The 13,937-nt window shown below is 38.2% G+C and overlaps 1 protein-coding gene across 1 annotated transcript; it reads left to right on the top strand.

The window, feature by feature from the left end:
• The first annotated feature begins 11,540 nt into the window (after positions 1-11,540).
• Positions 11,541-12,407, top strand: LOC140805544 (uncharacterized). Its single transcript, XM_073161809.1, has one exon. The coding sequence runs from the start codon at positions 11,541-11,543 to the stop codon at positions 12,405-12,407; it is 867 nt and encodes a 288-aa protein (XP_073017910.1).
• The last annotated feature ends 1,530 nt before the right edge of the window (positions 12,408-13,937 follow it).

The following is a 13,937-nucleotide window of genomic DNA, read 5'->3' as shown; positions in this document are numbered from 1 at the left end:
GCAGTTCTCCTGCGTTTTAAAGTGATCACCCGATCACACAAAAACGTCTCATCATAATAGGTTCGGCTCTTGTATTTTTTCTTCTATGCAAGAACTCTTCAGCCGATCCTCTCAAGAGCTCACACCAAAAGGCTCACACAAAAAGCTCCTTCAAAAGTGATCACCGATCACAGAAAAACTACAGAGCAAATATATATTGGAGTTCTTGTAATTTTATTCTCAATAAAAATCTATCTGTCCAATTCTCTCTCTACCACACCTTTTCTCTCTCCAAAGCCTCTTCTCTCTCTATAACTCTTTCCTCCTCCAAAAATCCCCATGTACAGCTGTAAGGCTATACATCTTTATATTCAAGTATTGAACTAAAATTTATTCCATAAAGAGTCCTAGGAAATATATAAACAAGATTTTCATTAGATATAAAACTCTTTTAAACATGGATAAAATATCTTGGAGATAAAAATAATATGAAAAACAAATCTTATAATATCAAGATATAAATCAACCAAGATCTTATCATTTAGAAATAAATCAAGAAATATTTCAAATCTAGAAAGGAAAAATATTAAATTGATGATATCAATTTATCAAAATAATAAAATAATAAAATATTCCTTTCAATAAGATTTCAGAAAATTTAATTGGATCTCGATCCCTAAAACATTAACAATCATCACGTGTATTTGAACACTGTTAATCATACGACAACCCAGCTGATGAAATCATACAAGTATAAATATACATCAAATTCATAAAGTGGTGCAAGCTATGATACATGTAAAGGTGAGCATTCGGTCTACCGAACAGAATTATCAAAATCGAATAAATCGATGTTTTAATTTTGTCAGACAGAACCGATACATTTTTCATGAAAAAATGATAAATCAAACAATATTTCTGTTACTAACTGTATTAATTTTTATAACTTTGGTTATTTTTTTAGCATATAAAATGTGGTTATCATAATTTATTTAAGAAAAGCAGCTAATTAGGTTGAAAATAAAATAAAGAACAATATTTTATTTGTTTAATAAACCAACCTGTTACGCCTTAAACGCATACAAATCTCGAGGATGAGATTAATGTTTTTAATGCTGTAACATATCCCAAAGTTTTTGTTTTGATGATACCAAAACTTGGATTAAAAATGTACTAATGTTTTATATTGAGGCATGCAGGAAATTAAGAACAAGGTTACGTTCGGAAGATCCGAAATTTGGTTCGGACGTTCCGAAATTATGCAAATCAGAAGCAAAATAGAAGCTGTTCGGAAGCTGCGAGGAGCAAGTTCGGACGTTCCGAAGACGTGATCGGACGTTCCGAACACAAGCAATCAAATCACTTCAATTCGGAGACAATTTGATCTGACTGATTTGATTGAGTAGATTTCGGACGCTACGATGGACATGATCGGAAGATACGAAGTGTTGAAGATTTCAAATCTCCGGAAACGCGGGAATGTTCGGACGGTACGAACTGGAGTTCGGACCTTCCGAAGCTGTTCATACACTGTCTGAAAGAATTGTTCGGAAGAAACGGAGTTTGATCGGTCCCTCCGAAGCATATGTTCGGACCCTACGAAGTCAAGATCGGAAGATCCGAAGTCATTCCAGAAATTACGCAAATTGATTTCAATCACATCGGACGTTCCGAAGTATAAACAGAAGATCCGAACCTTGGCGTCCAAGACTAGTATAAATAGGCCTTTGAGGATGCATTCTCAATCATCCCACTCCATTCTCTCTTGTCTCTTACAAAGCTTTCTACTGTCTCTTGTGTGCGTTGATTAAAAGAGTTGTAATATCAAAAGAGTTGTAGAAAAAGAGTGAAAGTAATACTCTCGAGTGGGTTGTAAAGTTCGTGGCTATCCTTGGAGCCCTCAAGGCCAAGTAGACGCATCGAGGCGTGGTTGTAAAAGCTAGCTTGGAGCTCCTAAAGCCAAGTCGTCATAGTGATACCTCGATCCTCATCGAGAAGGGGAGACGTAGACGATTCTTCGTCGAGCTTCCATAAACATCTCTATCCCTCTTTACTTTACGCATTTACTTTACTACGCATTTATTTTACGCACTTACTTTACGCATTCATTTTTATTTGTGATTGTCCCTCAAGTCTTCCGCTTGCAATTTTTGCAAACTCGTTTTAAAAACGCTAAAGGGCCTTAAAGAACCTATTCACCCCCCCTTAGGTTCTTCAAGTGGTATCAGAGCCAGATTTTTCAAAATCTTTTAAATGGCCAATCTAGCAAGCGAGTATGCCCAAGGACAATCCACAAATCGTCCCCCTCTTTTCAATGGTTCTAATTACGGATATTGGAAGAATAGAATATCTCTATACATCCAATCCGTCGATTACGACCTTTGGAAAATAACAGTGAAAGGTCCCTATATCCCCATGAAAACGGTGGATGATAAGGAAATTCCTAAGGGAATGGATGACTTCACCAAGGACGATATGAAACTTATCTCTCAAAATGCTAAAGCTATGAATATTCTTCATTGTTCCCTAGATATGAATGAATACAACCGAATCTCGGCTTGCACCTCCGCCAAAGAGATTTGGGACAAATTGGAGATTTGCCACGAGGGAACCAATCAAGTCAAAGAAACGAAGATAGATCTTCTCCAACTCAAGTACGAGACCTTTGAGATGGAACCCAAGGAGGATATCGACACCATGTTCCGGCGGCTCACCCAAATCATCAATGAGCTTGCCCAACTTGGTGAGAACTACCCAACTAAACAAGTGTGGAGGAGAGCCCTTCGAGCACTACCGGCGGAATGGGATGCAAAGCGCACGGCTATCATTGAATCCAACAAGGGAGATGCGGCATCCTACGACCTTGATCAACTTCATGGGACCCTAAAGACCCATGAACTTGAAGTATCTACCCGAAAGGAGACAAAGAAAGATGACGACAAAGTAAAGGCGAAAGGGATCGCCTTGACCAGTCAACTTGAAGATAGCGACGATGAAGAAATGGCACTCCTCACTAGAAAGTTCAAAAGATTCATGCGGAGTTCCAACTTCAACAAGAAGGACAAAAAGATTGAGAAGGAAGTGACCTGCTACAACTGTCAACAAAAGGGTCACTATGCAAACGAGTGTCCCTCCAAGAAGAAGGCCGGCAAAGACAAGAAGAAGGCCCTTCTAGCCACGTGGAGCGACAGCGACAACGAAGAGGAGTCTACCCTATGCTTCATGGCGAAGGAAGATTATCTGACCGACTCGGATGACGACGAGGTACCCTCTTACATTGAATTACTCTCCGCTTACACTAGTATGTACAATAAGGCTAAGTCACTTAGAAATGAGAATAAGCAACTTAAAACTGAACTAGAAGCTAGGATGCATGACAACACTAAGCTCAAGACAAACCTAAGAGACTTAGAGAAAGCCTTCAACAAGTTCAATGTGAGTAGCGGTAAACTAGAAAACCTCTTGAGCATGCAAAGGTGTAACTTCGACAAAGGAGGTCTAGGATATGAAAAGAAATCAGTCAACTTCGCTAGTCTTATCGCAAAGGCAAAACCAAGAACACCACCAACATGCACTTACTGTTGTAAGATAGGCCACATAAGACCTAAATGCAAGAAACTTAGACACCAACACAACAAGAATAGTTATTGGAAATGGATCCCCAAATCCCCAACTACTACTAACCTCAAAGGACCCAAAGAAACGGGTACCAACTATCAAACTGTATCTCAATCTTGTAGGGACAAAGGGGAGACAAGTTATCGAGCACTTGGTATCTTGACAGTGGATGCTCTCGACACATGACGGGAGAAAAGAAGCTGCTACAATCCATTCGACCAAAAGAAAAGGGATCGGTGACCTTTGGAGACAACAGCAAAGGGATCATAGAAGGCATCGGCTCAATAGGTATATCTAACTCTACTATTATTGATGATGTACTTCTTGTGAAAGGACTTAAACATAACCTCCTAAGCATTAGTCAATTGTGCGATAGGGGTTATGAAGTCAAATTCACACCACACGATTGCACTGTATCACTCACAACTGACAAATCCATTAGTTTCAAAGGTTATAGAAGTGAAAATGTTTACAAGGTCAATTTAAAGATTTCATCTTTTTCAAAAATAAAAAGCCTTGTAACATTAAATGTTGATGACAACATTCTTTGGCATAGACGACTTGGTCATGTTGGGATGAGCACCATAGAAAAACTTTTAAAACTTGACCTAGTTTCCGGAATGCCAAAGCTGAATTTAAAATTAGATTCTTTTTGTGATGCTTGTCAACTTGGTAAACACAAAAAGGAATCTTTCAAAAATAAAACTTTTGTATCCACTTCTATGCCCCTTGAATTACTTCACCTAGATTTATGTGGTCTCTCGAGGACAACTAGTCTAGGAGGTAAATCCTATGCTTTTGTCGTTGTGGATGATTTTTCACGTTTTACTTGGACATTGTTTTTAGCCCACAAAAGTGATGCCTTTGATCATTTCAAAATTTTTGTCAAAAAGGTTGAAAATGAGAAAAATCTGTTGATCAAACAAATCCGTAGTGACCACGGAACGGAATTTCAAAATGAAAATTTTTCAATTTTTTGTCAAAGCAAAGGCATTGGTCACAATTTTTCTTGTCCTAGAACTCCTCAACAAAACGGTGTCGTTGAGAGGAAGAATAGGACCCTAGTAGAGATTGCAAGGACCATGCTATGTGAGCATTCTCTACCAAAATATTTTTGGGCTGAAGCGATGAGTTCTGCTTGTTACATCATCAATCGCGTATCAATAAGGCCAATTCTCAAGAAAACTCCATACGAACTATGGAGAGGGAGAAAGCCTAACATTTCTTACTTCCGCGCTTTTGGATCAAAATGCTTCATCCACAACAATGGTAAGGACAACCTGGGTAAGTTCGATGCTAAATCGGACAAAGGTATCTTTCTTGGTTACTCTACTTCTAGCAAAGCATATAGAGTCTTTAATAAACGCACTTTACTAGTTGAAGAATCTATTAATGTCATATTTGATGAAACTAACCCTTGCTTGCCTAGACCTGTTGTTTCTGATGATGATGATATAGATATCCTTGGCGAAGAGTTGGAGTCCACAAGCCTAGATGATGTTCCTAAAAATCAAGAGGACGCACCTCTTCCGAAGGAGTGGACTACGCACAAGGATCATCCCATGGACCTCATCATTGGTAGCCCATCGAAGGGAGTATCTACTCGCTCTTCTAATATGTGCAATTATCTTGCTTTTCTTTCTCACATAGAGCCTAAGAACATAGAAGAAGCTTTACTTGATGATTCGTGGATTATTGCTATGCAAGATGAACTAAATGAATTTAGAAGGAATAAAGTTTGGAATCTTGTACCTAGACCCACTGATAGACCTGTTATAGGAACTAAATGGGTATTTAGGAACAAGTTAGATGAGCATGGTACAATCACTAGAAATAAAGCTAGGCTAGTAGCTAAAGGATATAGTCAAGAAGAGGGAATTGATTATGATGAGACTTATGCCCCTGTTGCTAGACTAGAATCCATTCGCATGCTACTTGCTTTTGCTTGCTCTAGAGACTTTAAATTGTTTCAAATGGATGTTAAAAGTGCTTTTCTTAATAGTGATTTGAAAGAAGAAGTGTATGTTGAGCAACCTGTTGGTTTTGAAGATGTGCACTTATCTGATTATGTGTATAAACTTGATAAGGCTTTGTATGGTTTGAAACAAGCTCCTAGAGCTTGGTATGAGAAATTGTCTACTTTCTTGCTGTCTAACGGTTTTTGTAGGGGTAAAGTTGATATTACCTTGTTTACCTTGACTAAAGATAATGATTTGCTGATAGTACAAATATATGTAGATGATATTATTTTTGGTGCTACTAATGAACACTTGTGTAGAGATTTTTCTAAGCTTATGCAGGACCACTTTGAGATGAGCATGATGGGCGAGCTCAACTACTTCCTTGGTCTCCAAATCAAGCAATGCAAGGATGGTTTCTTTGTCAACCAAGGGAAGTACATCAAGGAGATGCTCAAAAAGTTTGGGATGGAGTCTTCCAAAGCCTCATCCACACCTATGAGCACGACAGTCAGACTCGACAAAGATGAGGGAGGTAAACCTGTTGACCAAAAATTATTTCGTAGCATGATTGGCTCCCTACTCTATGCGACTGCTAGTAGACCTGACATTATGTTTAGTGTTTGCTTGTGTGCACGATTTCAATCATGTCCAAAGGAATCACACTTATTCGCCTTAAAACACATTTTCAAATATCTTTCAAATACTCCAAATCTCGGATTATGGTATTCTAAGAACTCATTTTTTGATTTAAAAGCTTACTGTGATGCCGACTTTGGAGGATATAAGGTGGATAGAAAGAGCACTAGTGGTACTTGTTTCTTTTTGGGAAATTGCTTGGTGTCATGGTTTTCTAAAAAGCAAAACTGTGTTGCACTTTCAACGACCGAGGCCGAGTATATGGCTGCCGGTAGTTGTTGTGCACAAATTCTTTGGATGAAGTATCAATTACTCGACTATGGTGTTACTTTTTCAAAAATTCCAATCTTTTGTGATAATACAAGCACCATATGTCTAACAAAGAATCCAGTTCAACATTCTCGTACAAAACATATTGACATTCGACATCATTTTATTCGTGATCACATTGAGCAAAATGATGTTGAACTTCACTATGTTGACACCAAGAATCAAATTGCTGATATTTTTACAAAACCACTAGATGAATCTACTTTTACTCGTTTGCGTGGTGAACTTGGCATGATTGAGTTGTAAACATTAGTCAAATACTCTCGTACATATTTGTTAAATTGAGGGGGAGTATTATTAATGTGAGCATTATAATGTCGGATAATACAAATTAATTGTATTTATCCATAATTATGGCTCAACATTCATTTATGTGCTAAATATTTTAAATTTTAGGTGTTCCTCATCTTGGCTACTTCGGAATCACCGTTCCTCATCTTGCATTTATTAGTGGATATTTTACCTGTTTATTTGTCTCTCTTTATGCTTATGTCTTTTTGATTATCACAAAAAGGGGGAGAATTTATTTGGTTAAAATTGCTATTAAATGGTTATTAAATAAATTGCTATTAATTCAACCTCTTAGATTTGTTATTTGATTAAGGGGGAGTTATTTAATAACATTTAATATTATGTTGATTATTGTTTCTCAATTTTTAACCAAGTTTTGTGATCATCAAAAAGGGGGAGATTGTTACGCCTTAAACGCATACAAATCTCGAGGATGAGATTAATGTTTTTAATGCTGTAACATATCCCAAAGTTTTTGTTTTGTTGATACCAAAACTTGGATTAAAAATGTACTAATGTTTTATATTGAGGCATGCAGGAAATTAAGAACAAGGTTACGTTCGGAAGATCCGAAATTTGGTTCGGACGTTCCGAAATTTTGCAAATCAGAAGCAAAATAGAAGCTGTTCGGAAGCTGCGAGGAGCAAGTTCGGACGTTCCGAAGATGTGATCGGACGTTCCGAACACAAGCAATCAAATCACTTCAATTCGGAGACAATTTGATCTGACTGATTTGATTGAGTAGATTTCGGACGCTACGATGGACATGATCGGAAGATACGAAGTGTTGAAGATTTCAAATCTCCGGAAACGCGGGAATGTTCGGACGGTACGAACTGGAGTTCAGACCTTCCGAAGCTGTTCATACACTGTCTGAAAGAATTGTTCGGAAGAAACGGAGTTTGATCGGTCCCTCCGAAGCATATGTTCGGACCCTACGAAGTCAAGATCGGAAGATCCGAAGTCATTCCAGAAATTACGCAAATTGATTTCAATCACATCGGACGTTCCGAAGTATAAACAGAAGATCCTGAACCTTGGCGTCCAAGACTAGTATAAATAGGCCTTTGAGGATGCATTCTCAATCATCCCACTCCATTCTCTCTTGTCTCTTACAAAGCTTTCTACTGTCTCTTGTGTGCGTTGATTAAAAGAGTTGTAATATCAAAAGAGTTGTAGAAAAAGAGTGAAAGTAATACTCTCGAGTGGGTTGTAAAGTTCGTGGCTATCCTTGGAGCCCTCAAGGACAAGTAGACGCATCGAGGCGTGGTTGTAAAAGCTAGCTTGGAGCTCCTAAAGCCAAGTCATCATAGTGATACCTCGATCCTCATCGAGAAGGGGAGACGTAGACGATTCTTCGTCGAACTTCCATAAACATCTCTATCCCTCTTTACTTTACGCATTTACTTTACTACGCATTTATTTTACGCACTTACTTTACGCATTCATTTTTATTTGTGATTGTCCCTCAAGTCTTCCGCTTGCAATTTTTGCAAACTCGTTTTAAAAACGCTAAAGGGCCTTAAAGAACCTATTCACCCCCCCCTTAGGTTCTTCACAACCATCGTACATTTTTTTAAATAAATGTGCAAGGACTCAAAAATTTGAAAGGAGATTCAACAAAAAATAATGACAACTTGATATAATCTAATGTCATTTAAAAGGGACATTCAAGAGTTGTTTTGACTTCACAAGTAACAACCATTTTAAGGATAATGAAGGCCTTAAAAGAGGGTTGTAATGGCCTTGAATGACACTCTTTTCATCTCACCTCCATGAGCTTATAAATACCCTACAAGATGACCAAAAAGAAGACACAAAACATCCACAAACATTCTGAAAGTTTCAGCCGAAATTTAGTCATATTTTCGAGCTCCCTAGCTACTATTCTTAAGCCTCGGTTTACCTCTGACTACCCATATTTTGTCCCAAGTTTTGAGCTAAATTGCTGCTAAAAGTACTGCCACTATCCGAAATCCCTTCAACTTGTTCAAAGTTCCAGCAACGTGCCTCAGATTTGTAGCAACCAAGACTTGTACAAGATCGAGCGGAATTCCTCCCACAAGTTTCTCATGTTTTAATCCAAAGAAGAGAAACGTAAGTGGGTTTTTGTTATACTCTTACGTACCCTTGCATTTCATAAGTGTATTACTTGATATATATCGACATACTTGTTCTTCGTAAGTATGCTCACATTTGCTTAAAAATATGTTATGTATGTTTTTTGAAATTCGATCGGTATTATATATTCGTTCATATTTGTTATGAACATTATTGAACAAGTTGTTGTTGGATATTAGTTATAATATTTGAAAGCATGTTTGAAATATTTGAAACTTTAATGATTCGAATTAGAAATGGCAAGGAAATTCCGATATTTGATATGTTTTGACCATGATGGGGTAGGAATATAATAATAGTTTATTTGACCTCACCCCTTAGAGGAGTAACATATAGACAACTGATCAGTAAACCATGAAAATGAGATGATTTCCAGTGATATGTTTGTATTATGTTCATATTCAATTCCACATGCTTATTATTGAAATCATGATAATGTATCTGTATAACTGTAACCTTGATATTTATTTTGCACGATCGACCCCATTTACTGGGTATTTCCCCAAATACTCACCTCTTACATTCCCACCTCAGATAAGAAAGAGGAACAAATCGAGGATAAAGAACAAGAATACTCTTGGGGATGGTGATGAAGCCAATCCAATTCAAGATCAGTCTTGTTATTCTGACATTTAATTAGATTATCGTATTTTACGCTTCCGCATTGCGTTCTAATCGTATTGTAAAGAAGATTATTGATTTATGTAATAGAATGACTTTCGGCTATTTGATGTACTGTGTGGCTTGTTGTTATACGATTTTAAATTGTTAAACAACGCCGATAACACGTCATGGTTTTGGGGCGTGATATTTTAGTCGTATCAGAGCCAGGTTGGTCCAAAATCTGGTCGGGATGTTCCCGACGTGCATATATTAAAAATAAAAAGAAAAGATATCAAAAGAAAAATCTAGTTACCAAGTAACGTAGGACTCTTAATTAGACTTTAGACAGCGCAAGGGGCGCTGGGGCAGTATAGTTTGACCTCCCTAGTGTGAAGGGTTCTGGAATCTGCAACTTTAGACAGCGCAAGGGGCGATAGAGTGGTATAGTTTGACCGCCCTAGCGCTGAGGGCTCTCGAAATCTACGACATTGGACCACATTTGGGGCGCTGGGCAGTATAATTTGGCCGCGCTAGTGCGGAGCTCTTGGGTTCAGTCTTGTTTTGGCCTCTTCTTCATAATTTAGCACATAAATAACATCTTCCAACTTCATTGCTATGCATGCTGAATTCTTTGAAGCTTGAATTCCCTATAAAGATTTCAGAACTTCCTATTCTTGGAAATTTTCTCGAGAAGTCCTACCAGATGTCAAAATACTCTAAACTATTCGTTAATGTTGCTAGCCATCTTATTCTATTGTTCTAAGCCTTTCCATTTGTTTTTATTTCAGGAAATGAATTCAAATTCTTCTATGCCTCGCACTCGGAACACAACTCACATGAGTGTTATACCCGTCCCTGACAAGGATACCATCATTAAGGACCTCCGAACATCTCTTGCCCGAGAACAGAAAGACAACGAGAAACTGATTGCAACTCTACACACTCTGAAAAAATAAAAGCACGAGCTGGAGGAACATAAAGCTCATCTCAATGTTCTCTTGGAGCATACCTCTTTTATAGGTGTCCAACGATATCAGCATAATGCAATGATCATTCAAGAACTGCAAGATTCGGTGCAAGATCTGACTATGCATAATGAACACTTACAGAGTCAGGTTCAACAACTTCAGGATGCCCTTATCGACTTGGAACCTGAAATAGAATCAATAGAAGAGCCGATGGAATATGAAGCAATATGAGATGGCGAGATTTTAGATGATTGAGGATTTTGTGTCATGACTATTTGTAATAAGGAATTATAATCCATTTGCTTTCTCAGGAATTTTCTCTTCTTTTGTGCTTCCTAAAACTTGGATTTGTATTGCTTTCTCTTTTCATTTGAAAAAAAAATATTATTTGGTTTTATAAGTGGTCGATTTCAGTTCATGATCAATTCATATATATGTTAGCAAAAAAATGTCTTAGAAGCTTGTACACTTGTAGGACATGGACGGAAGACCGGTACAAAACAATTGCAACGCGCGGTACGGAAATCACAACAACAACCAGAATAACAACAATGAAGGGAACCTACTTCCACCACCACCACCAAGAGCGGGCCTAAGTCAAGCCGACTTAATGGCCATAGCAACAATAGTGGCTACCACCATCTAAGAATTGGGTAAAACAAATGCCAACGGCAATCGACCACCACCAGGACATCTAGCACATGGGGTCAAGTAGCACTATGAGTCTCTACGAAATAATCGAACTCAAACATTCAAAGGAGACCCGGACCCCGAATTTGCCCAAAGTTGGCTCAAAAATATCGAGACCCAACTCCGCTTACTCGAGATTCCCAACGAGTTCAAGGTGGATGTGGTAACACCATTTTTAGAGGAAAGAACATCCAAATGGTGGAAGACTGTCTCATTAGCTATGGTAGCAGATGGATCAATCACATGGCAACAATTTTGTGAGGAATTCCTGAAATAGTATTACCCAGATGAAGTGAGATTACAGAAGTAGAGTGAATTTAAAAATTTCACTCAAACTTTGGATATGTCTGTGGTGGAGTATACTTCAAAGTTCAACTCTCTTGAGACCTATTCCCCCACTATTATGGCTGATGATACCTTGAAGATGCACCAGTTCAAGCGTGGTTTGAGTAGCCATATTCACTTAGGTTTAGCAGTTTACCAACCCACGAGCTTTGCTGATCTAATGGGCGCAGCAATAAGAGCCGAGACAGACATCAAACGCTGGGAGGACGAGAAAAAGAATAATCGACCTCTTTCTGGGCAATCTTTTCAAGGGAAACAATCATTCAAAAGACCAAATCAGTCCAGTGGGTCATTCATGGGAGCTTCGTGCAGTCCAACCTATCAAGAGGCCAAGAGGTGTCCCATTTGCCATAGCCACCATCCTGGGGAATTTCGTAGAAAGTCTGGTCCATGCTTTACTCGTGGGAAGCTGGGACACATAATTGCTGATTGTCCTGAACATAAGAAGGGGATAGGGTCAAATGCCGACGCTACCCTCAACAACCTGAAGGAAAATAAGCCTAAAGCTCGTGTGTTTTCAATAACTCAGGAAGTGGCCCATGACTCAAACGATGTCGTGGCAGGTATCATTATAATCAATGACATGTCAGATTATGTATTGTTTGATTGTGGTGCCACTCATTCGCTCATATCTAAAAGGTTCATTAAGAAATTAAGGCTTATACCTGAGATACTTGTTGAACCCTTTAGAGTAACAACTCTCACTAGTAAGACAATTGAAACACATAGGATGCACATATATTGTAAGATCTATATCAATGAGAATCTATTTCAAGCCGAATTGATTCAACTAGACATGGTGGAATTCGACGCCATTCTAGGAATGAATTGGATATCGAAGAATCATGCATTAGCAGAGGCATAACGTCAAACTACGGGCACCAAACCAAGAAGAAGTCATTTACTATGTCAAAGTCAAGAAACAAAAATCCATATTGTCTGCTTCACAGATTTGGAAAGCCATGAAAAGTGGAGAAGAAGAATACCTGGCTATGTTAAGCAAGGTAAAGGAAGAAACAACACTTGCACTAGAAGAGATTCCAGTAGTACAAGAGTTTCCGGATGTCTTTCCTGAATAACTCCCTGGCACAGTCCCCGACCGCGAAGTGGAATTTGAGATTAATTTAGTACCCAATCCTACACCAATCTCAAAAGCACAGTACCTAATGACTCTAGTAGAATTGAAAGAACTCAAAGAACAACTTCAAGAATTGTTGGATAAAAAGCGAATCCGACCAAGCGCATCTCTGTGGGGAGCGCTTATCCTATTTGTAAAGAAAAATGACGGAAGCATGAGATTGTGTATTGATTACAAGAAACTGAATAAGATCACAATTAAGAATAATTACCCGATTCCAAGGATAGATGACCTGTTTGACCAACTCAAAGGAGTTCCAATATTTTCCAAGCTCGACTTAAGGTCAGTGTTGGAACATTTCATGTTCACAGTCTTGATTTTGATGATAACTAAACTTGTTATTTTGTTTCTAATGATTTACCTAAATGCGTAGGAAGCTGGAACTAATCAAGCTTCAGACTGATCAGTTAAATGAGCCAAAATTGAAGCTAAAAGATGCAAACTGAAAGTGTCAGCTGATTGCCTAAACTGAATCAGCTCAACTGATATATCAAAAAACAGTCCAACTGATTGTCCAGATAATAGGCAGTTCAGCAGAAGACCTTCAAAATCCCGGCCAACTGATGAAGTGCTAAACTGATGAAGAGCCCACCTGACCAATTCAACTGAAAGAGTGAAATTAGTTCAACTGACGAGTCAATTGATTTTACCAGCCCAACTGAATATCAGTTCAGATGACCAGTTATGTGCATCAGTTATGATTCAAGCAGATGCATATGAAGACAAGTTTATCTAAGTGGATTCCAGCTACGCACAACGATACAAAAGCTATTGTACAATCAAGGCACAATAATGGACGTTTCAGCAACACTTAAATACAAAAAGTTTCAGCATAGATGACGGAAAAGTTGAGACAGAATCTCAAGGAACACATTCAAGCTGCAACAGATATTATTATTGATTCTCACTATACGATCAGTTTCCCGCCTATAAATAGAAGATCAGTGAAGACCAATATACAACAAGTGTGTGAAGATACAGAGAAAAATGGCACGCATATTGCATATAAGCTTACAAGAAGAAATCAATCTAGAGGGAACATTTCATCGTTTTATCAACTTAGATTAGAATCACAATTCCCTCAGTGTGTGAGAACACTTTTGTGTTGTACTCAGAGATCAATTCACACACACACACACACACACACCACCAGCACTCAAATATAGTTTTGCACAAAGACAATAAACTTGTGTATGTAGTCTTTGACACATATACATTAAACAAGTGTTGACCGAAAGGTGCTGTCTTCAGTCTAGT

This window comes from Primulina eburnea, chromosome 11 (genome assembly GCF_022965805.1).
Source record: "Primulina eburnea isolate SZY01 chromosome 11, ASM2296580v1, whole genome shotgun sequence".
NCBI classification, from domain to species: domain Eukaryota; kingdom Viridiplantae; phylum Streptophyta; class Magnoliopsida; order Lamiales; family Gesneriaceae; genus Primulina; species Primulina eburnea.
Note: the sequence above shows the minus strand (reverse complement) of the source record. Positions and strands in the feature narration are given on the sequence as shown.